Source organism: Cebus imitator, unplaced genomic scaffold, assembly GCF_001604975.1.
Source record: "Cebus imitator isolate Cc_AM_T3 unplaced genomic scaffold, Cebus_imitator-1.0 Scaffold8, whole genome shotgun sequence".
In the NCBI taxonomy this organism is placed as follows: Eukaryota; Metazoa; Chordata; class Mammalia; order Primates; family Cebidae; genus Cebus; species Cebus imitator.
In genome coordinates, this window is record NW_016107323.1 from 5,201,433 (window position 1) to 5,228,761 (window position 27,329).

At 46.7% G+C, this 27,329-nt stretch overlaps 1 protein-coding gene across 6 annotated transcripts in view; it reads left to right on the forward strand.

Annotated features, from left to right (window-relative positions):
• WSCD2 (WSC domain containing 2) overlaps window positions 1–27,329 on the forward strand; it is a 121,915-nt gene that overhangs the window by 80,392 nt on the left and 14,194 nt on the right. For all 6 annotated transcript variants that reach the window (XM_017541126.2, XM_037743065.1, XM_017541135.2 and 3 more), the window contains 3 exons: window positions 11,992–12,113; window positions 16,039–16,213; window positions 22,228–22,392. In XM_017541126.2, coding sequence (XP_017396615.1) covers window positions 11,992–12,113; window positions 16,039–16,213; window positions 22,228–22,392 — 462 coding nt within the window. The remainder of the gene's footprint in view (window positions 1–11,991; window positions 12,114–16,038; window positions 16,214–22,227; window positions 22,393–27,329) is intronic.

Consider the following 27,329-nt stretch of genomic DNA (forward strand, 5'->3'; position numbering starts at 1 on the left):
ACACACACACACACACACACACACACACACAGAGTGCGACATGGAATGCAAGGGCCTCTACCAAGAGAATTTCATCTCTCTCTCTCTCTGAGAGAGACGGAGTCTCACACTGTCGCACAGGCTGGAGTGCAGTGATCTCAGCTCACTGCAACCTCTGCATCCTGTGTTCAAGCAATTCTCCTGCCTCAGCCTCATGAGTAGCTGGGATTACAGGTGCCCACCACCACACCTGGCTAATTTTTTGTATTTTTAGTAGAGATGGGGTTTCACTATGTTGGCTAGGCTGGTCTCAAACTCCTGACCTTGTGATCCACCCACCTCAGCCTCCCAAAGTGCTGGGGTTACAGGCATGAGCCATCAGGCCCAGCCTCAAATCCCATATTTCTGAAGCTCCATTCAAGCTTTGCTGTGCAGTAGGGTCAAACATGCTGTCAATTTGCAGACTGGCTGGTTTTTCCAAATGGACTGCAACTTCCACATTCCCATAGCCACCTCAGTTCAGATATGAAGGCCTAGGAGGGCAGAGGGCAGAGGGCAGAGGTAGTACGTGAAATACAGGCCAGAGACTGTCCATAGAGTGGGTTTCTGGTTTGGCTGCTAATGTTATGAGTTTTTAACTTAGTGGAAGATTTATCACCTTCATAATCAATCACCTTTATGTCAATATTTATGTTATTTTGATAGCAACATTTGGACCATCTGAAGAGATGACCTTAAAGTCAGGGATATTTAGAGGGAAAGCTGATGCCACTAACACATCCTAGTGTATGAAGCTGACATAGATAACAAGAATTGGATTGTGTTTGTCATTAGCCAGACACTAGCCAGACCTCCTTTTGGTTAATGTTCAGGTTGGCTGAATAATCTGGACACGCTCTCTCTCAATATCTTTCTCTCCTCTTGCCCCCCCTCCTTCTCTCCACCTCTCTCTTCTTCTTTCTCTCCCCCACTTTCCTCCCCCTCTTTATCCCCCTTTCTCTCTCTCTTTCTCTCTCTCTCTCACACACACACACACCCATTCACACACACACACACCCATTCAGACACACACACACTGCTGTGATCACCTTGTATTATACAATAACACTTTCACTGACCACGGGCAAGCTGGGGGGGGGGGACGCTGCAGGCAAGAATACTACTGCACCCCTCACCTTCCCCCTTCTGTGTGGCACAATTATTTGGGTGGTGCTTTGTACCATCTGAGAATAGAATTTTTGTATTATGTTCAAGAGGACATGTTTCAAATCCAGTTGGCAACATGGTATACAAAGAGAGCACTGGGACCGTTCATCGAACCAAAACACTTGATGAGGTATGGAGAGGCTCAGTGGTTAGTAAAACACAATGCCTGACCTCAGGGAGCTTGCCATCTCATGGGGCAACAGACCTGATACTAATGGGATTGGTTCAACCATGTGTTAGAAGGATAATTTTGTGCAGACTTGAAACCAGTAGGATTGGTTGAACAGAGACCCAGAGGGCTATGGGGGCTCTGTCTTCAAGAGCCAAGGGAGTAACTTTTGAGCTGAATTTCATTCTAAGAGGATTCCAGGTGAAAGGGACAGCCATGTGTTCTAACTCATGCTCAAAAGTACAGAGTCAGCAAAGGTCATGTGTTGAATCTATATTGGAAACACCTTTCTCACTGATGTCTGCATTTTACATTTGTAAAAACTGAGGCTCAAAGAATAGAAATGACTAAATTAAACAGCACTGGGGGAAGCTCCATATAGGAGGGGGCAGCTCGATAAAGGAGGGGACATTTGATGAGAGCCCTGAAAGATGCATAGGTTGTTTCCTGGTGAAGGGGAGGATACCCAGATTCAAGACAAACCACCAAGGAGTGGGAGAGAAAGTAGGCAAAGAGAAGAGTGCACAAAATCCGGGTGCCTATTACAGAAAATGATTGGCAGGCATGTTTTTTCCAAGGCTGCTGTGCCTCTTAGGGACTAAGCATGGGCTGGAACCCAGGTCCCTGAATCCCAGTTAGGGTACCCACTTGCTACAGCATTGTAGACACCCTGACCTTGAAATCTGGTACAGAACCCCATCTTTTCTCTTTGGGGGGAATTCCTTGGCTCCAGCTCATCTCCTTCCTTCCCTGTCCCCTGATCCCTCCTTCCACCTTGTTTCCAGACTCTAGGCAATAAGAAGTCTGCAATGTCTCTGCTCTGACTCAGTGGCACCTTCGATTTCCTAGGATTGTGCCTAGGATTTGCTTTGTACACAAGTCAGAAAGGGATGTCTTCCAAGTCACTGGCACACAACTCTGGCATGTATTACATCAGGCAAGAGAAATGAGCGAACGCTCCAGCAAACAGCTATGGTGGAAACCAGATTTCATTTGTAGAGTCGTTAGTTGGTATTAACACTGTGTCCTAATTGTGTTTTCCTGAGCAGTGGCACAGAACTCTTAATGACTGGAGAGATCTAAAGGAAGCTTATTATCTCCCAAGCACCACTCTGGTGGGACATCTGCCTCGCACAGGGTGCCAGCCTACGTGTTTCTGAGGTGATGGAATGCTCCCATAATAGTGAGAGCATTAAAAGTTTAGCAGAGCAAATGTCTGCAGGCACCCTGCTATTCCGCCTTGACACAGACTCTCGGGCACGTGGACTCTTTGCCCCTGTTACAAAAGAACGGAGAAATGGACTTCCTTCTTGGTCAGATTACATTTTTCACAGCAGTTTGCTAAATGTGTCGGCAAGCGTAGCTCTCCTCCCAGGGGTAGAGACCTGCTGGTGACTTGAGAACATTATGGCTTTATGGGCTGTTGCAAGAAATTTCATTTGCCTGAAAGATTCTTGCAAGATTTGAGTTACAAAGTTCATCAGAAATACACTGAACGTGGCTCCTCAAGCCTATGGGTGGCTGTCCATGGTGCTGACCACCCTTTAGCACTGCCTAAAATCCCACTGATGGCAAACCAGCCTCTCCTAGGGATCTGTACTTTTTTCCTCCTGTTTTTTCCTTCCTAGCTTAAGACATTATGAAGCTTACACTATCACTGAAAAAATAGATACCTTATTTATGGTACACAATTTACATGGTGAATTTTGTGTGCTGTTGTTAATTCTGGCAATTTTTTGTCTCCCAAAGTTAAAAGAATTTTGTGCAGTGCTTTGCTTTATGTTCACTGATACTCCATTTCAACTACTTCTGCTGAGGGGAACCCTCAGATGATCAGCAAAGAGTCCCATTTGCCTGAAAGCCAAATGTGGGAGAGCAAACCTATTCTCTCCCATGGACAGCACCATGGGAACAATGCAGGTTTTAGAATCAGGCATACAGTGTTTCTGTCCCAACTCTCTCACTGAATAGCTGTATTGACTTAGGCCAAGCCACTTGTTCTTTCCAGGCATCAGGTGCCTCATCTATAAAATAAAGACAATGCCAATCTTTCACAATTTCTGTGGCCACCAAGTGAGATAAAGTCTAGAGAGCACCAAGCACAGTGCCTGTTACAGAGTAGCTTCTTCCTAATGGAAGCTCCACAGTTCACTCCAAGAAACACCCAATTCAAGCGATTTGAATTTCCAACAGCCCATAGGAGCCTTTGGTAATGCCTAAAAATAGCTGGTTTAAATTCTCTTTGGACAGTTAGGCTCTTTGTGTAATTCAATCTTTCTCTGATTATAGGTAGCTAGGTAGCTGTTAACAGCTTCCAGCTCACTGCCTTTCCCCCTCACCAGCATCTTTAATGCAGTGGAGCTTGGCCTAATTACCCAGGGGGTGGTGGCTTCTTTCAAACCAAGGAGAACTCTTCCACGGCTGCCTCTAAGCTGATGCCTGGTGACATTTACCTCATTTTTGTGAAGCTCCAGCACAAAGACATGATAGGACTTCAGAGACACTTGCAGCTGGTTCCAGGCTGTTCTTCGTCTGCCCCCAGCAAAGGGAGTTGATGAACAGTTGCTCTGCTTGCTTCTTGCTAGTAAAAAGCCCAAGCTGCTGAGGTCATGTACCATCCCAGCTAGCCTGGCAATGCAGAGCTGACATTGTCAGAATGTGGGGCATGGGCTTTTGCAGTCCTTAGACTCCCACTGTGAGGCCTGGGAGGATTTCTGGGAAATTCAGGTAGCTGGCATTGGGGTCTCTGGAGCCCAACTTGTTAAAATTTAACAGACCTTCTTCAGGATGGTAAAGAGATGGAAAACTAGGATGTGATGTCAAACAAGATTGGGGTCAAATCCCAGCTCTGCTCCCTACTAACTGTGTGACCTGGAAAAGTACTTGAATCTTGCCAGGTTTCAGGGCCTCTGCCTATAAAACAGGGTAATAGTATTGTCCACCTCATAGGTTGCTGTGAGGATTAATTGAGATATAATATGCACAACACATTTAGAACTAATGACATAGAGTAAACAGCTGTTACTATTGCCATCACTGTTATTTAGGAAGGGTTGGTTATTAGGAAGACACTATTACACCAGAGCCTTTTGAAAACAAGAAGGCATCTTTTCACTGCTTTGGAAATCCAGAATTCTTTATACCACAGGAGAGTGTCAGGGAAGCAAAGGGATTCCCTGGCCACTTCCCTTTCATTTTCAGACATAAGAAATAAAAGAGTCTTTCGCCCACTGAAGGGCAGGGTGGGGAGGGGGGGCGAGGTGACCCATATTACAGACGGAGGAAATTAGGGAAGTGGAGACATTAAATGTCTTGGCTACTGTGTATATTCTGTGTCCAGATCACCAAGACAGTGGAGAGCCACCTGCAGAGAGAGATGGCCTCCAAAGTGCTCCCCAGGTCCCTGGGTGCCGACCTAACCATTGCCTTGCTGGCTTGGAAGGCTCTCCAACCTATCCACCAGACATCAGGAAGCCCTCTGTGACTTCACGCAGTCTCCCCACAAAGTAAATTAGGCCAGATTTCAGGAATACCTTCCACCCAGGAGATTAACTGCTCCTGGAACTGACTTCCCAAACTGTTATCCTCCCTACCGCACCCCCAGAACACATCTTACCCAAAAAGGTGCACAGCAGTAGCCTCTAATCCATCTCTGGTCTGTTAAGCCTTCTAAAAATCTCACCTTATTTGGTATTCAGAGCATTCTGTTTAACTCTCCTCTCTAAGCTGGGAGAGTCAGGGACTCATTAGCAGGTGCTTAAATGTCAAAGGGAAACCAGTCTCTGCAGAGCTGGATCTACAAAGACTTCCTTCCTCTTCCTACTCTGGCCTCCTAATATCTAGGCAGGCTGGAAGACAGCACATGGAGAAATGCCAGCCTAGGGATTCCACATGGCTCTCCTCCTTTTTTCAGTCTAAGGATGGCTGGCAAGGAGATAGACCTTTGACTGCCCCCTCTCTACTACCTGCAGCTCACAAAGTTCATCCATGTTCATCTCTGAATGATCTACCCAGTATTTATGTCCCCATTTTAAAGATGAGAACATTGAGGCTTTGAAATGAGAGGAAACTTGCCCATGGTCAAAGATAAGGAAGGGTGGAGGTGCCAGTGAGTGACATGTGAAGGAAAGCTCCCCATTTTAACAGAGTCAGGATTAGAACTCCTGTTTCCTAGTCACTACGTTTTCTGTTCCTCAGCCAGGATGACTCATCCTGAGTCCGTCAGTCTAAGGAAGTGCCATGGCCCTCTGGTGTGGTACCAGGATGGAAGACCTCTCCTGGGGCTCTGGGTGAGGGTGGGTCCCCTGAAGCTCAACTGAAGATGCAGGCTAATGTGACCCATCAAGGGACTGAGCCCAAATGTGATGGGTGCCCAGCTTGGGGGCAGGGAGAGGAAGCCTAAAGGAAGATGCATGTATGCCACCCACAGGCCCGGAGGGATGCCCCAGTGCCTTCAGTTATTTGGAGCAATGTTGATAAAGATGTATGGGTGACTCCTGAGGGCAAAGGACCTCAAAGACCACCCTGGGCTTGCTTCAGCTTGCACATGCCCACAGTCAGATGTGCACACTCTCATACTGAGATGACTTGTATATGAGATCCACTGTGATGCAAACAACTGGGACAGACACCAGCAGTGTCCCTGGCTGTGGGCACCAGGTGCAAGGGTCCCCAGTGCTCTTGGCAGAGTCCATCTGGGCTGGACTCCATCAGAGGGACCTGCCCACCCAGTTACTCTCTCTTCTTATGGCACATTTCCCCTTGCACTTGGGAACTAAATATTTTTTATCTGAACCTAGGTGCCGGCTGTTTTGGGGGATGGTTGGGAAATGTCAAACACCTGGTGGCATTGAGCCGGGCTCATGAGAGACTGGCTGAAGCCCAGCCTCATCCTCTACTAGGAGAAAAGGAGCCCTCCTCCCAGCCAGCTGGTTGCCAGGGAACCCAGAGAGAGCCCCTAGGGTTATTGTCTCCACGTGCACAAACACCTTATGGTAAGATCACCCTCCTAGAGGTTGATCTGATGCACAGCCACACCAGTTATCAACAGAAGCGCACAGTCAAATGCAGAGGGCCACAGACTCCTATGTTCCCCCATAGACAGACCCACTATGTATAAATGAACATGGTCCCAAGGGTCACATTTGCATTCTCAGAGCTCGGCATCCACATGCCCAGATAGGTGGATCTGCACTCACATTGGCATGAACACAGCCACACATACACACGAGATGCACACATCATCACTCACACCCTTTCATACACAGACGAGCACTGTGTGCACAGCAACAGACACACATTCAAGGTCACGTCCCACTGCCCAATCTCACTGCAGCCAGACCCACAACTGCCCTCACACAGCCTCTCCTGCCCCCCATTAATGCACAGACAGACACATCCACACCCACATGCCCAAACACCACTCACCTCTTCAGACACGACTGTGTCTTCCCAACATAGTGCTGTGTTTGGGGCCTCAGACCCCCCCTGGGTGGTGGAGTGGGACTCAAGAAAGGACCCACATTATAGGATAAGAGCTGGTGGGCTTGGGATCCCTACAAGGGTACCCAGGACTGCCCTAGCCCCAAAGGGGCCTCTGTTGGCCCCAACCCTCAAAATACTATCTGTAGCAACCCTCAGCTCCAGCTTATGACCCAGGGGGGATTTCATTATGGTCCCTCAAATAGGATCCTGGTGGGGAAAAGGCAGGTTAACAATTTGAAGTTGGTTCTAGAGACCCAGGGTCAAGATCTAGACATCTGAGGATACTTAAAGAAGAATCAGACTCCAGTGTCAGGTGACCTCAGAGTGACAGCCCTGACTTTCTGAATGATCTGTGGTCAAAAGCAGAGTGGACATGAAGGGTGGGAGAGAGAAAATCAATGTCCCACTGTTGAGAAATGCTAAAGCCAGGGATGGCTTTTTAAAAAGGGACAGCCCAGAAGAGCGCAGACTTGGAATTCAGAAATTCCTAGGCTGGAATCCAGACACTGCCACTTGTCAGCTTATGGCCTTGGGCAAGTCACTTGCCCCTCTGCACCTGTTTTCTCTTCTTTATAATGGAGAGAATAAGATTTTCCTGCTAAGGGTTAGGAGGGTTCCATCGCATAAGATATATCAAGTGTTTACACAAAGCCTAGCACTTGCTAAATATCAAAGATATCAGACTGACTTTTGCAAACTGGGTGACCTGCATCAAGCAGGTTCAGTCCTCTAAGCCCTGAGTTTCCTCATCTGTAAAAATGGGAAGCCCCATACGACCAGGGTGAGTGGGAGAGTTCATTGAGACCACGTGTGTGAACAGCTCAGCCTACTTTCCAGCACATACCACACAATCAGTACATGGTAGCAACAATGATCACAACAATATCAAATAATTTTTTAAGACAATATTTCACCCTGTCAACCAGGCTAGAGTGTGGTGGCATGATCATTGGCTCACTACAGCCTCAACTGCCTAGGCTCAAGCAACTCTTCCACATCAGCCTCCTAAGCAGCTGGGACTACAGGCGTGTGCCACCACACATAGCCAATTTTTTAAAAAATTATTTGTAGTGATGGGGTCTCACTATATTGCTCAGGCTGGTCTCAAATTCCTGGGCTCAAGGGATCCTCCTGCCTTGGCCTCTTAAAGTGTTGGGATTACAGGTGCCAGCCACTGCACCTGGCCAACATTATAGTAATGTAAGCATCTATTCATAATAGTATCATTATTATTGGAAGAAGCACAGGCTTTGGAGACAGAAAACTGGCTTTGATCTCACTCTCCTGTTTGCCAGCTCTGTAACACTGGAAGCCAGCAAGGCTTCCCAAGCCGCCTCAGTTTTCTCATCTGTGAGATGAAGGTACCCATAGCATCTACTGCCTATGGCTGCTGTGAAGACTGAACGGATCCAGAGCTCCCAGCATGGAGCCCAACATCAGCAGGAACCCAGTAAATGCAAGTGGAGTGGAAAGAGAGAGAGGTAAAGCAGCATGTCATTGCCCAGTGAACTAAGTTAGCATCCAGCTAACTGAGTTTTCTAGTTAAGTGAGGGTTCATCCACAGTACTTGGGACTTCCTGCCTCATTGCCATAAACCTTTAGCTCAAATGCTCACCTCCCAGGAGGGTGTACTGGCTCATGCCTGTAATCCCAGCACTTTGGGAGACTGAGGCAAGCAGATCACTTGAGGTCAAGAATTCCAGACCAGCCTGGCCAACATGGTGAAACCCCGTCTCTACTAAAAATACAAAAATTAGCTGGATGTGGTGATGCACACCTATAATTCCAGCTACTCAGAAGGCTGAGGCAGGAGAATCACTTAAATCCAGGAGCTGCAGGTTGCAGTGAGCCAAGATCGCACCACTGCACTCCAGCCTGAGTGACAAAGCAAAACTAGGTGTCTCACACATACACACACACACACTTCCCTCCCTCCCCTCACCTTGTATGGCACGTTCTATGAACATCGCCCTCTGGGTGACCTTACAGGGCATCCCTCTCCGCACCCCAGGCCACAAGATGGAAGAGTGTCCAGTGTTTCTCTACAGGGCACTAGTAGCATTTGGGATGTGGCACGTGCTTGTTTAGGTGATGAAGAACTCTCCTATACAAAACAGGCATGCGCATTTCCACCCTCAGCCCTTCAAGTGCCAGTGGCCTCAAACCACTGGGGCCATCAAAGGTGTTCCCACACTCTTTGAATGTTCCCAGGGTAGTAGGCAAAAGAGTCACTGCATAGTCTAACTCCTAGTCCTCATTTATATGTGGCGACACTGAGGCCTGGAGGGACCATGCAGCAGATCAGCAGCACCGTGGCACCGTCACCACTACCACTGTCATTTGTCTCACCAGGATAAAGCCAGAGACCCAGAAAGCTAAAATAGCAGGAGTCTGGGGCATACCCTGGAAATCAGCCATTTAATCAAATTCCTAATGTCCTCTTAGTTTTCTTGACTTGCCACTGCAATGAGCAACTTAAGGCTACCAGGCGCCTGAAGAAAGAATCACTAGGGTGCCTTTGGTGGCTAAAATAAAAAATTATCATTCATCAACACCCTACCCCCACCCTTCTGCTCAGGGAGTTATTCCATATCCTCTTCTCTGTACATAAATATAAATATATATGTGTATGCTAAAAAGCACTTTTATACTCTAGATAGACCCAGACAGTGCTATAGAGAGACATATGGTTTTTGCAACTTGCTTTGTTTTTTTCCAAGGGCTAGCTAATATTTTGATTCTGAGATGAGCCTCAGTAAGTTTCTGCAAATGATGGGTCCTTAGATTTGTCTTGCAACATCTTCTCTCGAAGCCCTGTTTCTCTCATCTGTAAAATGAGAGTTTACAATGAACCTTGTGGGATTTTCAAGAAGGTGACGTGAGCTGATGTTTCTGAAGTGCTCAGCAGAGCAGATGACACATAATAGGGACTCAATAAATGGGGCCCATTCTTGGGCTGGTGGTTTTGATCACTCTGTGTTAGCAATGCCCTTTGTTTCATGTGGATGGCTATGCTTCTGGAAGGGTATCTACAACTCAGAATTTGAGAAATAACTGAACCCAATTTTAAATGTATATCACAAGCCTTTCAAAGATTTAACAGTGGCCACTTTTACAAAATTGTTTTAATAAAGATGGAGTCTCACTGTGTTGGCCAGGTTGGTCTTGAACACCTGGCCTCAACAATCTCCCTGCCTTGGCTTCACTTTTTAAAATTTGTCTTTATTACATAAAATACATATTCATTGTAGAAAAAAGAAAAGAGTTTTACAAAGAGATGTAAATAAAAATTACCTATATTCCTATTGGATTGGTCAGAGTTCTCCAGGGAAACAGAATCAACAGGATTGAAACCAATAGAATACGTGAATAGATATACTGAGACATTTATTTTAAGGAAACTGGCTCACACGATTGTGGGAGCTGGCAAGTCCGAAATTCGTGTGGCGGGCTAGCAGACTGGAAACTCAGGCAGGAGTTAATGCTGCGGTCCTGAGACGGAATTCCTTCTTCTCCAGGAAGCCTTAAGATTGCTTTTAAGACCCTCAACTGATTGGACGAGGCTCACCCACATTATCAAGGGTAATTTCCTCTACTTAAGTTCAACTAATAGTAGATGTCAATCACATGTATAAAATACCGTCAGAGCAACATCTAGACCAATGTTTCACCAAACAACTGGGCACCATGACCTAGCTAAATTGACACATAACATTTATCCATCACACCTGCTGTCCAGGGACATCGCGGTTATTAACATGCTGGTACAATCTCTAGAGATTAATTGTTTTTACAAAATTGGTATTTTATAACGTGTAGAATTTTATATTCTGTTTTTATTTAACTTCATCTCTTAAAAACATCTTCATCTGGCTAAAATATCCTTTAACACCATTTCTTTCAATGGAATTCCACTTTCAATACAATTCCATTGTGTGCTGTCATTCTAGACATTCCTAGCCCAATTATCTCATTGCTGGACACCTAGGTTGTTTCTACTGCTTCACTTGTTAATTTTTAAAATGCTGCAGTGAACATCCTCATTGATAAACCTCTTTGTACATCTGCAGTGGATGCTATAGGTGCCCACCAGAGTCCTTTTTACTATGGTGACTATTGGTGGCAATCAATGGCTCACATCGGCCCCCTTCTCTGAAAAATAGCCTTGGGCCCATCAGGAGCAAGCGGCCCCTCCCAGGAAGTTATGCCCCACCCTGGGGGACAGCCCACAGCTAAAAGCTGACTCATCTTGGAGGCTAGGATGGACAAGGCCAATGCAAGCCAGCCTCCTTTCCGTAAGGTGGAGCCAGCTTTGCAGTGCAGTTTCCCATCCAAAGCACCCTCCTGATTCCCACTGTGAGACCAGGATGGAGGTGGGACCCAGCTGAGGTCACATCCTCAGTTAGCTCTGTCAGGCCCTGCCTCTCCGATTGCTTTATCTGAGAGCACGCCTTCAATAAAACATTTGTCTCAGGCTCTGCTTCAGTAGCCCCAGCCTAAGATAGCATCTCTGAATATTTTCTTAAGGGATGACTTCGATTCTCCAAATTTTTTATTGTGTAGCTGCACTATTTCTGGGTTACATTTTCTTAAAGGGAGTCCCTCTGACATGTCAGTCCCTTGCAGCTTGTCATGGTGCTCAATACTGGGTAGGTAGGGACTTCTGAGGCCCAAGACTTTTCCCCTAAAGCCCAGGGCAATAAGAGGGAGAGGAGAACCCTGGTAGTAGTGAGTAACGACAAGACAGCCCCAGACCCCTTGCTTCCCTTAGTCCTCAAACACTCAGTCCTGATGAGATTACAACAATTCTCCATGCACTTAATCATTTCCCTGGATGGGGCATTGCCATGGTTGGGGATGAGGAAGTAAGGCATGGGAGTCTGACTAAAAAAGGGGGCTAGCGTGGCCCAGGAAGAACCTCATCTCAGCGACCTGGGTTGAGGAGAACATTCTTTGATGTATCAAGCTCATTGACTATGAGCAGACATATTCAAGAACAGAAAACGTGGCCACTCTTTCCATCTCTGCTTTGACTCGCTCTGTGACCTGAGGCCGGACTCTTGCCTTCTCTGGGCTTTCTTCAGAAAGTGGTTTTCTACACCAGATCTGACTCCTTGTATATCTGACTGGTCCTCTTCTCTCTGGCTCTTCAGATGGAAGTGCAGTGTTCCGGGGCTGCTTTCGCAGGCCTGACAACCTTTCCCTGGCCTTACCTGTGACAGCTGCCATGCTGAACATGTCCGTGGACAAGTGCGTGGACTTCTGCACAGAGAAGGTGAGCCCAAGGTGGGGACCACAGAACTCGGGAGGAGGGGATGGTGCAGGACAGCTGAAGGAACCACATGCTTGGCTGGAGATGCAACAGCTCAGTCAGGACAGATGCAGTCGTTGACTGGGGTCTATGACATGGGAAAAGGATGTGACTGTTTCATGTGGACCTGAGGGGTTGCAGCTGCACAGAATAGATTTTCCTGCCTTTGAGGAAGTGAGTTTTAATACTGAGGAATACTTAGGAATGAGTGTGTATTAGTCCATTTTCACACTGCTATGAAGAAATACCCCAGATTTGGTAATTTATTTAAAAAAAAAAAAGACGTTTAATGCACTCACAGTTTCACATGGCTGAGGAGGCCTCTCAATCATGGTGAAGCCAAAGGAGGAGCAAAGGCACATCTTACATGGCGGCAGGCAAGAAAGCATGTGCAAGGGAACTGCCCTTTTTAAAGACATCAGATCTTGTGAGACTTATTCACTATCATGAGAACAACATGGGAAAAACACACCCCCCTGATTCAGTTACCTCCCACCAGGTCCCTCCCATGGGGATTATGGGAGCTACAATTCAAGCTGAGATTTGGATGGGGACACAGCCAAATCATATCAGGTGGTGACATTTGAACTGAGCGTAGAAGCATTAAAAAAAATGCCAGGTAAAGGTAAGGACAGCCCCACACTGGGGCAGAGGAAGGTCCCCATTGCTGGAGGTGTGCGAGCAGAGGCGTCATCCAGAGCTTTGGGCACTGGATAGCACTTGGGCTGGATGATCCTTTTATTGACGTAAGATGCTAGATGTCTGACTGTTTGTGCTTCTTCCCTAGCCAGACTGTGAACTCCTGGAGGATAGGGGCTGTACCTCGTACATTTTGTGCCCCACTTGGATACCCCCAGCACAGAACTGGGCACATAACCGGCACTCAGCGATGTCCAAGGAGCTCCAGCTTTTTCTCAAAATGATCTAATTACTAAAGTGTCCGGAGGAGAACCATCCCTCCTCCACCACAAAAAGATGGTTGAGCATTTCATTCCTTCTAGAGAGTAGCTGAGGGTAGAGAGGTATAAATGCTTAAACACTGAGATGAAGCTTTCTCCTGCAAGACTTGAAAAAGAAATCCCTTTCTCACAGTCATGCGATACACCACAGAAAATGCCCCCTTGGTGTGATGGTGATATGGGACCCATGCTTTGGGAAAATCTGTCTGAAACTGTTCTCAGACTCTGAGTCACACAGATCCACTGGCCAGTGGATCCAGCCATGCCAGTGTGACCCTGGTTTGCCACCAGATTAGTCCTGGACCAGCTACCAGGGAGAACTAGAGGTGGTGGGTTCAGTTTAGAAGCAGAATGGGCAAAAGACAGGCCCTTGCCCACCAGATCTCAGGTTCAGCCTGCCCCCACTTAGCTGTTCATTAGAACAAATAAAGCAATCAGAAACACATCTACCAACAAAGACTCGGTACACAGAGGTATCAATATCTCCTTTGGCTTAAAAGAACAAACTCAGAAAGCTTTTCCCAAAGCATGGGTCCCGTACCACCATCACACCAAATCTGCAAATATTTAATAAGACCCTACTGTACGTCAGGACTCCTGTTTAGTGCTGGGGATGCAAAGTAACAAGACACAATCTCTATCCTCAAGGATGCAGGCATTCGCTGGGCATCTGCATTGTGGTACCTCCTGGGTGCTCAGACCACACCCTGAGTCCTGGATGCCCCATCTGCTTTGAATCATCCTGCTTGGCTATTTCTCTTCATGCACTGGGCTGCTAAGGCATGAAGCATTTCTCTGGAAATCTAAAAGGCTGCAGCATCACAGCAGTGGCTGCTTGCTGAGAGAACATCCTCCATGCAGCCCTGTGCACCATGGATCACACAGTTTACTTCTCAGGCCAAGCCCATGAGTTTGACATTTTCAGTCCCATTTCACAGATGAGAAAAATCAAGATTCACACAGGTGAAGTCATTTGCCTAAGTTCTCAGCACAAGTGAGTGGCAGAGCTGGAGTTGACACTGGGGACTGACTCCAAATTCAAGCTCTTAAACTTCTGAGCCACCCTGGAAACCCCACCAGAGAGGCTTCCCAGAGCCATTCGAGAGGACCAGGCAACCTCAAATCACCAAGTTTTTCTTAAGGGCTTGCTGTGCTCCTAAAAGGCATCCTGGTTCCAGGTCTTTGCTATTGTACACAGGGCTGCAATGAACATACGTGTGCATGTGTCTTTACAGTAGAACGATTTATAGTTCTTCGGGTATATACCCAGTAATGGGATTGCTGGGTCTCTGGGGGAGGAGCATTACACAATGGGGGCAGTTCGGGGGGGTGGGTAGGGGAGAGACAGCGGGGGGTGGGGAGGGAGGGGAGGGTGGGGAGGGATAACATGGGGAGAAATGCTAGATATAGTATGCACCTAAAGTAAAAATAAATAAATATATATATATATATATATATATATATATATATATATATATATATATATATATATATATATATATATATATATATAAGGCAACCTGGAAGATGGGAGGTGATGTTTGTGAGATTAAAGGAGGCTTGGCTATCATTTGGTCCAGCTCTCTCCCCTTAGCAGGACTCCCTCCACCCACACTGCAGTCCCTCACTTCCAGAGGGCTCTGGGGGAACCTATCGATCCCCTGGAAGTTGGGGGGCAAACAGGGGTGGGACAGGGAGTTCATGAGGCAAATTAGTGTAGCAAAGTGACAAACTACACAGGCCTGCAGAAAAGTGAGGGTGTGTATGTGTGAACAAGAAGTCCTCCTGCAAACCTCCCTCTTCCTGTTTTCTCTGATCTCCTTAGGAGGCAAAGGAGAGAAACTAAGGGGATCAAGTGGACCAGGATACAGAGCTGCTTGTGTCAAGTGATAGAGGGTCTGAGGTTTAGGGTGTCAGGGGAGGCTCCAGCATTCTTATTAGTTAGAAAATGTCATCACTCATGGCCCAAGCTGACCCTCTAGCACAACAGTACTTCTGCTCTTCAGCTGGGCACCGCAGTTCCCATTTAATATCTTTTAGGAAAGAAACCAAAGCTACCATGACAAAGCTGACTGGATCCAGCCACGCAGGTGTGACCCTGGTTTGCCACCAGATTAGTCCCGGACCAGCTACCAGGGAGAACTAGGGTGGTAGGTCCAGTTTACAAGCAAATTGGGCAAAAGACAGATCCTTGTCCACCAGATCTCAGGTCCAGTCTGCCCCCACTTAGCTGTTCAATAGAACAAATAAAGCAATCAGAAACAGCTCTCCCAACAAAGATTTTGGGTACACAGAGGTAGCAGTATCTCCTTTGGCTTAAAAGAGCAGACTCAGACAGCTTTTCCAAAACCGTGTGTCCCATATCACTGTCTCACCAAGGGGGAATTTACTGTGGTGTATCGCATGACCGTGAGAAAGGGATTTCTTTTTCAGTTCTCTTTCAATTCTTCCAAGAGAAAGCTTCATCTCAGTGTTTAAGCATCAACACCTCTCACCCTCAACTACTCTCTATGCAGGAAAAATGGAGCCAACACCAGGCTCAGAGTCTTGGCTGGCCAGAGTGCCTAGGTAGAATTTCATCACTTGTTTTGTTTCTATAGTATGTGCATTTACAGTACGGAGATGTATGGAAGTGCTACTTGTCCACAATTACTATTCGTGGTAGCAATATGAAGTATCCTTTGAAATTTAAGTTACAAAATGTGAATTGACTTAAAGGAAACAAATAAGTAAACAGTAGTACAGAAGGTGCACAGATGGGGCAAAATCATAAAAGCAGGGTTCGGGGATGGAATCTGGGGACTCTCAAGTTGAGGGAGAGTGACAGAGAAGGCAGTGGTTGGAATGCAAATCCTGTTCTCCATTTGGAGTCTGAAGCTGTCCAGGAATTTAGCAACTCTCTTCCTCTTCTTCTCCCACTCCATCCCCAGGAGTACCCGCTGGCAGCTCTTGCAGGCAACGCCTGCCACTGTGGGTTTCCCACCACCCGATTCCCACTCCATGACAGAGAGGATGAGCAGCTCTGTGCCCAGAAGTGCAGCGCGGAGGAGTTTGAGAGCTGCGGGACTCCTAGTTACTTCATTGTGTACCAGACACAAGTCCAAGGTGAGCCAGGCCCTTCCCCAGTGGACCCCAGATGCACTCCCAGTGGCTTCCCTCCCAGACATGTCCCCGCCAGTCCATTCCACACAGCCCACAGCAAGGAGAGAACCATGCAAGCCAGAGGGCAGAGGGCAGGGCTGGTGAACTCCACCAGGCTTAGAGTTCCTGGATAGGCAACAGGAGTGCCCAGGGCGGGGAGGGTTCTGATGACCCATCTCTATCCGTCATCACTGAGGACCCTTGGTGGCTCCTGTAGTGAGACTGAATGAGAAGAGGGACTGAGCCTCCCACTGGCTGCAACACAGATCCTGGACAAGGCATTTCCCCTTCCCAAGCCTCCGTTTTTCCAACTATAAAATGAAGCTGTAGACTGCTGGCTTCCAAGATTCCTTCCAATGCTAAAATGTTGTAAATTTATCTGTAAGTTCTTCTTTCTCTCCCTTCTTCTCTCTGTCTCACTCACCCTTTCCACTTCTAGTCTTCTTCCTTAGCTAGTGGAATTCACACTTACTATTATCTCCTCTTCTGTCTCTTGGGGCTATCAGACATGATGATAATGATGGTGATGATGATAATGATAATGATGATGGTGATGATGATAATGATGGTGATGATCATGATGATAATGATGATGATGATGGTGATGACGGTGATGGTGATAGTGATGATAATGATTACAATGATGGTGATGATGATGATGATGATGGTGATGGTGATAGTGATGATGATAATGATTACAATGATGGTGACGATGATGATGATGGTGATGACGGTGATGGTGATAGTGATGATGATAATGATTACAATGATGGTGATGGTGATGATGGTGATGGTGATAGTGATGATGATAATGATTACAATGATGGTGATGATGATGATGGTGATGACGGTGATGGTGATAGTGATGATGATAATGATTACAATGATGGTGATGATGATGGTGATGATGGTGATGGTGATAGTGATGATGATAATGATTACAATGATGGTGACGATGATGATGATGGTGATGATGGTGGTGGTGATAATGATGATGATCATGATTACGATGATGATGATGATGGTGCTGATGATGATGGTGATGATGATGGTGATAAGTATGATGGTAGTGATGATAATGATTATGATAATGGTGATGAGGATGATGGTGATGATTATGATAATGGTGATGATAGTGATAATAGTGATGCTGATAGTGATGATGATGGTGATGATGATGGTGATGAGAAGGAGGAAGAGGAGGAGGCAGCAACACTTGGGGTTTCTCAATGTCTGGTCTTACTCTGTGCCAGACTCAGTGTTGTGTCCTTCATATGCATTTTTTCATTGAATCCCCTCAACTCTTTGTAAGTTGGAAACAGTCATTGTGCCCTCTTTACTGTGAGGGGGTGGGATTGAGACTCAGAACAGTTGAGGAGCTTACCTTAAGTCATAGTGTTTATAAACTTTCCCAATAAAAACCATTTCTCTTGACAAGGTATCATGAAGGGTGGGTGGCACTTGAGTGGGGATTGGAGGCATCCCTTGCCAGGACACTCAGCCCAAAGGAAGTCCCTGAAGGATCACTCCAATGTCTGAATATATTGGCCATCTACTATATACCAGTCCTTATGCCAAGCCTCATCTCATTTAGTGATGTGAAGTCCACAGTAAACCTATGATCAGGGCAGTATCATCCCCACTTTACAGACAACAGAACTAAGATTCAGAGAGATTGGGAACTGGCCACAATTATACATCTACAAAAGCAATTTGTTTTCAGGTGTCTGACTCCAAAGCCCCTGCTAGAAACCTTTGCCCATGCTCCAGTGACACTCCCCACGGTCTGGAGAGCCAAGAAAGCACCATTGGGCTAGACTTCCTCCTCGCCATTTCCCAGTCACCAAGCTGCCATATGTGGTTGAGCAGGTTGAGCACTGCGCTGGCACAGTCTACAGAAAAAGTGGTTTCTGAAAGCTAGCCACATTGTGTGTCCTGGATGGCAGAACATCTGTCCAGAGGAAGGAGTAGGCACCTTTTTCTGATCTGCACAAAAGTTCTGTAAGAGCTAGTGGCAGCCTCACCAATAGCCTGTCCCTGTTTGACAGATGGGGTACCAGTAGTGATCAACTGTGGCTGTTTGTGTGGTAGCTAATGTCCTTCTGAGAGCCTAGTGAGCATTGTGGCTCTTGGCCCTATTTACAGTCAGATGGGGAAGGATGGGTCTTTGTTAGTTTACGGAAAAGTGTTGGCTAGTTTGTGCAGAGCTGTGCTGCCTCAGCCTGCAGGGGAAAGTCATACACAGATTAATTACTCTGTGATCATGAATGGCTTTGAGGTGGCCAGAACAGACACTGGAGCCTTTTCAACAGCAGATAACGATTCCCTAATTGATGAGTTTGCTCATTCTCAGTGCCCTACCCCCAGGCCATTACTAGGGCTTGCATTTTTCCACGTCAGTCTTGCAGTTTCTACACACTGAGGAGGTTTGACAGTTATGTGGCTCATCAGCCTGCCAAGAGCCTGGACCACCAGGGCTGCCATTTATTGAGCACCTACTGTGTGCTAAGCACTGATGCTCCTTATGGGAACTAAATAATTATTGAACACTTGCTCTGTGCCAGACTCTGTCAAGTCTTTTACCTGCCTTAAATCATCTAATCATCCAAACAGCCCAGCTGCATAAGCACTGTTATTACCATTTTACAAATGAAGTAACTTGGCGCAGGGAGGCTGAGCAACTTGGCCAGAGTCACACAGCTCAGACAGGGCTGTATAGGGATTCAAACCCAGGCAATCGAGGTCCCAAGACTGTGCTCTCCACCCTAGCTTCTGAAAATACACTGTGAATAATTCATACTCATTATCCCACATAATCCTGTAAGGTTTATCAGCCCTGTTTTATAGGTATGGAAACTGAGGCTTAGTGAGGTGAAAGCCTTGTTGAGTGTCACACAGGTAGACCATGAGAGTTCCGGATGGAAACCCAGGTCAGTCTGATTCCAAAACTGCATACGATACTGCCTCTAACATCTGCTTAATTTATGGGGCTTAGGAACCAAATCAACTTGCTTTATAGCCCTGAGAACCACAGCTTTTACCTTGGGGTTGGCCCTGGCCTTCCAGGAAGTATTTGAATAGAGAATTCTGTTTTTGGAGGAAATTAAGGAGCGTGGTCTTCCCCACCTGACCTATTAACCCAACATTTTATTCTAGAAAAAAAAAAATCAAACCTCCAAAAAAGTCAGAAGAATTATCCAGTGAACACCTATATACTCGTTCCATAGATTTTGTGACATATGTTAACTTTTGCTGTATTTACTTTATTGTCCGTCTCTCCATTCCGCCCCCCCCCCCCGCCCAATCCTTCCTAATATTTGGTGTATTATAAAGTAAGTCGCAAACACCATTGTACTTCCAGGATGTTGTCATTGGTTGTAATTCAATATTAGCTTTTCTAAAGCAACATTTAGTGCACATATTTTAAGTGTACTAGTTAATGTCAACCGGGTAATCCACTCCCCTATCAAACTATAAAACATAACCATATTCTAGAAAGCCCCTGTGCCTGGGTTCCTTTTCGCAGTATATTCCAGTGAAAACCATCCCCAGAAGCTTACTTGGCTTCAACATAGATGTCTCTTGGTTTATTTTCTCCTAAATCTGCTCATCTCAGAACAAAGATTAAACAGGCGGGAGAAGAGAGCTGAATCTCCGGCAGGCAGCAACACCACCAGAAACCACAGTAAATTCTATGGGCACTTCCAACGTGTTTGTCTCACTCTAACACTGCATTCATTCATGAGTTTCATTCTCTTAAACAACTTCAGGCTGTCATCACTGCTTAATAGTCCCATTTTACACGTGAGCAAACTGAGGCTCAGATAGATCATTTTTTTCCTATGTCACCCAGCAAGTAAGCGAAAGAATTGGAATTTAAATCTAGGAATTCACACCTCTCCTTCAAAGGGCTTTTGTGTGAAATCAATGAGGCTCATAGTAAGACTTCAATAAACAGGAGCTAATGCAGAACAGGAAAGACCCTGCTAAAAACTTGGGAAGTAATTATCTACGGAAGGCAGAGTGATCTGCCCTTGTTCCTGATTAGTCACGTGAGGTGAGCCCGTCTGTTGAACTGAGCATGGGGCAGTCAGTGAGGACCTTGTCCATAACTGGTTGGGGCAGTGAGCAGGGAAGAGGCCACAAGCAAGGGCCAAGGAGCAGATAAAAGGGAGGAAGCATGAGGGAACATGGACAACTCTGCTGGCAATGCAGCACTGATAGGGTGAAGGGGAGCTGCTGGTCACTGGAAGGGGCTCTTTCTAAATGATGGAGCTATTTGTTCCTGTTTGAGTGCTAATGTGACTGATCTGGCTGACAGAGAGAAGGTACTGGGGGATGGAAGGAGCAAGGAGCTTGAAGAGAAGGGAGGGAATGTGGTCTGCACACATGAGCAGGGGATGGGTGGCTTCCCCCATAAGGAGGAGAGATGGAGGAGAGGGGCCGGGGAAGTGAGGGAGGTTTGCCTGCCTTCCCTTGGACAGTAAATAAGGGTGAAGATCATCTGTCCCCTGCTGAAGAAGGCAGCACTGAGACCTGGGGCCTCTAGGCCAGGATCTCATCTTCCTTTCTGCTGCAGCTCCCCCTGCTCTGAGCCTTCCCTCAGCTGCCCTTGCAACTGAGGTGACCAAAAGAAAAGCTTGTGCTTTCTGAGCTCCCACTGGGGTTGCAGTGGGAGGTGCTGGGCTTGTATTTTCTGTTAATTCTGATGGTAATGGCTTTCTGTGGGCTCTAAAAAGCCAGAGAATCAAGAATATCTGAATGGTACTCACCACCTCCCAAACCTTTTTACAGATGAGGAAACTGAGGGCTAGAGAAAAATAATAGGTACGCATTTTGAGCACTTTAGAGTATTAACATATTACATACTTTGTTTCATGTAATCCTTACATGATATTATTGTTATCCACCCCTTCACCATTCTACCCATTCACCCATCCATCCCAGAAGCAGTTATTAAGTACCTGCTGTATACCAGATATTGTGGAAAGTTTTGGTGAATCAGCAAAACACAATATGAGCAGGGTTTCTGACCACACGACTAATTGCATGAATAATTATCTGAATTGCAAGTGTGATCAACAATAGAAGAAGATGGATGTAGTAACACACTAACGACAGCTCAGGGAGTCAGGAAAAGAGGGCAGGAAGGAAGAAAAGACGGAAGGAAGAAGGAAGGAAGGACAGACGGTCAGACAGATGGACTCATTCAACTGAGAGCTGAAGTACAAAAAGCAAAGGCAGGTGGGAGCAATGGAGGGGGAACAGCATGCAAGAAGGTGCTATGTCAGGATGGAACAGAGCACAGAAGAGGAAGTATAGAGAAACCAGGTGGCTGGCATGTGGTGGAGGGGATTAGAATGGGCCTTTGAGTTTGCAAAGGCCAACCATGTGGGCTTGGAGGCCAAGATAAGAACCTTGGACTCCATCCTATGCTCAAAAGGCACAGATATTATTTTTCTCTAGCCCTCAGTTTTCTTATATGTAAAATGGGTTGGAAGGTGGTGAGTACCATTTGGATATTCCTGATTCTCTGGCTTTTCAGAGCCCACAAAATACAAGAATAATGGAAAATATAAGACAGATGCCATTGACGGTTTCAATCTGGAGGAAAGGGTACAGGAGAATGGGAAAGACTTGCCCTGTTGGGGAGAAACTGAGGCTGAAGAGAAGATTCACTCTCCTAGCTGACTTTCATTGGATCCCTACTATGGGCTAAGCACTGTGTTTATCCCTTTCCATCATTATTCCGTTTAACACTCACTTCAACCCTATGAGGGAGGAACCATCTCCCTCATTTTACAGATGGGGAAACTGAGGCAAGGCCCAAGGAAGCTTTCCCGTGACCCAGGCAAGTGTCCTGTGCACTGGATCACCTGGCTGAGAAGTGGCAAGGGTAGGGCTCATACCCTGGTCCCTTTCAGACAGGTTCCATCTGCCCCTGGCATTGACCTCTGTCCATGCCCCGCCCTTTTCAGACAACCGTTGCATGGACAGAAGGTTCCTGCCAGGCAAGTCCCAGCAGCTCATTGCTTTGGCCAGCTTCCCAGGTGCCGGCAACACATGGGCTCGCCACCTCATTGAGCTGGCCACAGGCTTCTATACTGGCAGCTACTACTTCGATGGCTCCCTCTACAACAAAGGTGAGGAGACAGCAGGGAGGGCAGGGCAGGAGATTCCCTGGGCTTGGGAAGGTCCCCATGTGGAGGTTATGGGAATACTCCTTGAGTACCTACTGTGTGCCACTCTCCCAGGCACACTTATTGAGACTCACTGCATGCTTGGTACTCCCCCTGTTCCTTTATGCCCCACAAACATTTCTTGAGTCATGTCCTGGATACTCCACTAGCATCTGTTCAATAATTGACATTTATCAAGTACCTATCATGTGCCTGGTACCTTTCCTCCATTTAAGTCACCACAAACATTCCTTAAACACCTACTGTGTGCTGGTACCTCATCACAGATGTTTACTGACCAGCAACTCTTTGATGTAATAGAGGTACAAGAACCATGTTCACTTTGGGGACATTTATTGAGCACCTACTGTACATCAGAGGTCCTCTCCACATTTAAGTCAACAATATTCACAATGTAGGGTAATCTATTTTCATTCCATTCATAGATGTTTATTGAGCCCTGGAATGTTCTGGATGCACTTCCTAAGTTAGGTGTCCCAGCATGCATCTGTGGAACACCAGCTGTGTGTGAGGTACAACATGTAGGTTCAGATTGCCAAAGATGTTCTCTTGGCACCTAATAGGTGGCCAGGTGCCGTATTCTTATTTAACCCTGCATAGAAACCCTGCGAGGTACAGTGATGATGTTCTTTCCCAGAAATGAAAACTGAGGCTTGGAGAGGAGAAATAACTTGCCCAAAGTCACACAACGTGTTTTTCCACATGCTGATCAGGGATTGCGTTCTAGTGTTTCCCAGTTTGAAAGCCCACATCTTTATTACTCTATCACACAGGTAAGAAATTCCTAGGTTTCTGGCCAGGCACAGTGGCTGACACCTGTAATCCCAGCACTTTGGGAGGCCGAGGTGAGCGGATCACCTGAGGCAGGAGTTTAAGATAGTTCGAATCACTTGAACCCAGGAAGCAGTGGTTGCAGTGAGTTGAGATCGCACTATTGCACTCCAGCCTGGGTGACAGAGTGAGACTTCATTTCAAAAAAAAAAAAAAAAAGAAAGAAAGAAAGAAATTCCCAGGTTTCTTACTGAGGAACAAGAAATGGATGAAATGCCCCTTTGGGTATGTAGCCCTCTCCTGAGCATGGTGGGAGACATCAGGGAGGCAAGGAGGCTTTGCATCTACATGTGGAACAGCCCTTGGCCATGGTCTTTGTGTCTGCAAACCAGCTGAAGACCACTTCCTGGCTGTGTCCCCTTAGGCAAGTAACTGTACCTCTCTGATTCTGTGTCCTCATGCACAAATTAGAGATAAGAGTATGTACCTCATGAGGTTCTTTCAAAGCAGGGGTGTCCAATCTTTTGTCTTCCCTGGGCCACACTGTAAGAAGAAAAATTGTTTTGGACCACACATAAAATACACTAACACTAATGGTAGCTGATGAGCTAAAAAATAAATAAATAAAATTAAAATAACAAAAAAAAATCTCATAATGTTTTAAGAAAGTTTACGAATTTGTGTCGGGCCACATTCAACATCATCAATAAATGTTGGCTCTGGGTACTCTGGTCTGGGTGCCAGGCACTAGCCAGGCACAGCTTGATGCTCATAGACAGTCATTCCCGAACCCTAGCTCAGAGAGAGCCAGGCGCATGTCTTTCGCAGGGTGAGACATAGGAGGGAGGCAGAGGCTGGCGGAGAAATGGCAAGAAGGGTGAAGAGGGATAGGCTGATGGTTGGGGTTGGCAGGGGTCAGGCAGGGGAATCTGCTTGAGAATCCCAACTTTTTATATATTTATTAATTTTCAGTTTTGGTCTGAGAAGTTGTTTATTAAGTACCTATTACTTATGAGGCTCCAGGCTGAGGTTATGGCATGCTTCTATCAGGATTTGAACCCAGGGCTGGCTGTCGGCAGTCCCTATGATCTTAACCGCTGTGAGGTGCTGCCTTTGTGGGAGCTGCTGGGAAGAGCGCTGGGATATTCCAGAATCTCCCTGGCTTGTCCTGGAGCAGAATCTGGGCAATGCAAGTTCAGAACAGATGCCATGGCTGGCCCACATTCTAACCCTCCTGGCTTTGGCAGCAACCCTGCTCATGCAATCCCAGAATGTCACAAACAGCAGGGTCCTTCAGAATCATTTAGTTCAGGAATCAAAACTGGTTTCATCTAGTGTTGATTCCAATGAATCTTTGCTTAAGGATGACGTGTTAAGAAAGATTCCGAGGTTCTATTCTCTCTCTGTAACAAAGTGTCTTAATCTAGTGGTGATGCCTGCTATAAGCAGAGAAAGGGGAACAGTGGTCTACACACCAGGAATTCACCATCTGACCTAACTCAGCCTCCTAACGTCAGAGAAGAAGAAATGGAATCTTAACATGGAGTCAGAAGCTCCAATTTTCAGTCTGAAAGTTCACTCTGATAGCTAACGGCTACGAGAATTTGTGCAAAATTCTTCACCTCTCTGAGCTTTAATTTCTTAATCTGTTACATGGGGATATCAGTACTGAACTCAGAGATTTTCCAAAAAATATAACAAGATAATGCTTGTGAGATAATATGAGTGAGCCTATGGTATAAAATAGACACTTTTTAAGTGCGAGGTAACCAGGACAGTCAGTTACTTAGTCAAAGGCAAAGGGAGTTGCTCTCTGACTACACATTAGCATTGCCCAGGGAGCTTTTAAAGTCTTGACACCCGGGCTGCATCTCAGCCCATCACCATCAGACTCTCAGGTGTGGGCCCAGGTGTTGGCATTTTTTATAAGCTCGCAGGGGGTTCCAATGCAAAACCAGAGCCAAGACCCCGGGCCCTAGACAAAGAACCCAGCATTCTTACTTCTAGACCTAAAACATTCCAAAAATTCATCTTTGCCCTGTGTTTGTTAATACTCTAGTGTTGGGAGATATTAATTAGTCACTAATGGAGTGAGACACTGCTAGAATCTTGATTTTTGAAAAAAAGATGGAAAGAAAACATAACCCCCCTGTGGCAATTCCCTGCCTCAAGCTGTGTCTACTTACTAGATATTTCCTTCATTCATACTGAGACAGGCAGGGGTTTGTGGGCTGGTCACAGGCAGCGGAGTCTTTGAATGTAGCTGCCTTTTCATTAGGAGCTTTAAAATCCTTCCTGCAGCCTGAGCCCTTGCAGTTAACACTGAACTCTCCCTGGGAGCTAGGAGCTGGCAGTGGGATGCAGACAAAGTGAAGGGCCTCTTGCCCCCCAACGGCATCAGCCAATCTAGCTAACCCTGCCCAGTCTCTCCCCACACCACCTTGCAGCTGAAAGGTGCTGAACTTCATGAAATCCTTTGCTGCATTTGCCACCACCGGGCCAACGTTCTGCAGCCCCACTCAGACTCCAGGTATAATGAGCTCTTTGTAGTTCAAGAATGTGCCAGAGATTTGCACGTGCAAATCTGGGATGTCAATCCCCACCGCCCCCACCCTTATTTCTTGTTTATTGGCCTGGAAACCATCTCTTGAGGCTGCAGGTCAGATTCCCCATTGCAGTGTCTCTGGCAGACTTAACAAGTCCTCCTTTACCCTCCTTGTACCCCAGACATTCCTTCATCATAGCCCTAATTATTATGAATATATTCACATCGCTGTCAATAATTCTAATCATCATGGGCCTTTATTTAATATTTACAATGGGCCCAGCACTGTGACGGGCACTTTGTATTTTTCTCACTCTTGAGGTATGTGTGCAGAAGATGGATAGGATTTACTCAGAGGGAGGGAAAGGAGGCTGTCCCAGGCAGAGGCCACGCCATGCACAGAGACGAGGAGGAGAATGGCACCGTGTGACGGGTGAATACAAATAGTTTGATGGTGTTGGATGGGGAAAAGGGAGGGAGTGGGGCTGGGGTGTAAGGTACAAGGGGAATCCAGAACGGGATTTGGCAAAGCACCTAGAATGCCCTTCTGAGAGGCCACTGTTCTGAGGGCTATGGGGATAGGAATAGGGGGTGGGCTATTGTCGGGTTTTCAGCAGAGACATGGTGTGCTGAGACTTGCGTATTGGAAATACCCACTTGGCCACAGATTTGGACTGAGAGGTATTTAGCAGGCTGCAGGGTTATCCAGGGGAGTGGCAGTGCTGGGGAGATGGGGACAGTGGGTGGGACATTTAGGAAGTCACCGATTAGAATAAGAGAAGACAGTAACTTGGGGGCCTCGGTGGGTGGGTCTGGAGGGGGTAGCATCTGTACAATGAGCTGATCCCCCAGCAACTCTTGCTCATTTATCTAAGTCCTTTAGAGTTTCTTTTCTTCTGCTACCAACTTGCTGGATGGCTGGATGCACGTTCCCCTGCCCCTCAAGGCCTCGGTTTCCTCCTCTGTAAGAACCGTGTGTCACATGGGTGGTCTCCCGGGGCCTTCCTAAACCTCTCGGTCTGCCTGGCATGTTCTCTCTTTCCTCCACATTTTCTGCAACCTTCTCTTCCCTCAGTCTGGCAAAGGGTCCACTCCACCAGCGAGCTGGGGAGGGAAGGAGGGAGGGACTGAATGAGTGAATGAATGAGGAAATGTAGGGACCTTTCCCTTCCAGAATCCAAGTATCTGTCCCACTTGGGTCTTTCTTCTCTTTCCCTCACTAGGTGCAACTGCCATTTGCAAAGCATGGTTTTCTCTGTCTCTGTACCCACATCTCTCCCTCTCCCTCTCTCTCTCCATTGTTCTTTCTCTGCATGTCTGCCTCTGCCCAGTATGTGTCTCTGCCTCTCTGTGCTTCTCTCTGTGTCTCTCTCTAGGTGTCCATCTCCTCTTCTCTGCTTCTGTCTCATTTTATTTCTGTGTGTGTTTCTCTCCCCCATCCTCCGCTTTCTCCCTCACTTTGTCTCAGTGTCTCTCTCTCTCCAGGTAACTGTGTCTTTCTCTCTCCCTGTCCCCTTGCCCTGGGCTTCATCTCCCCTCTCCCTGCCTTTCCTCGCCTCAGAGA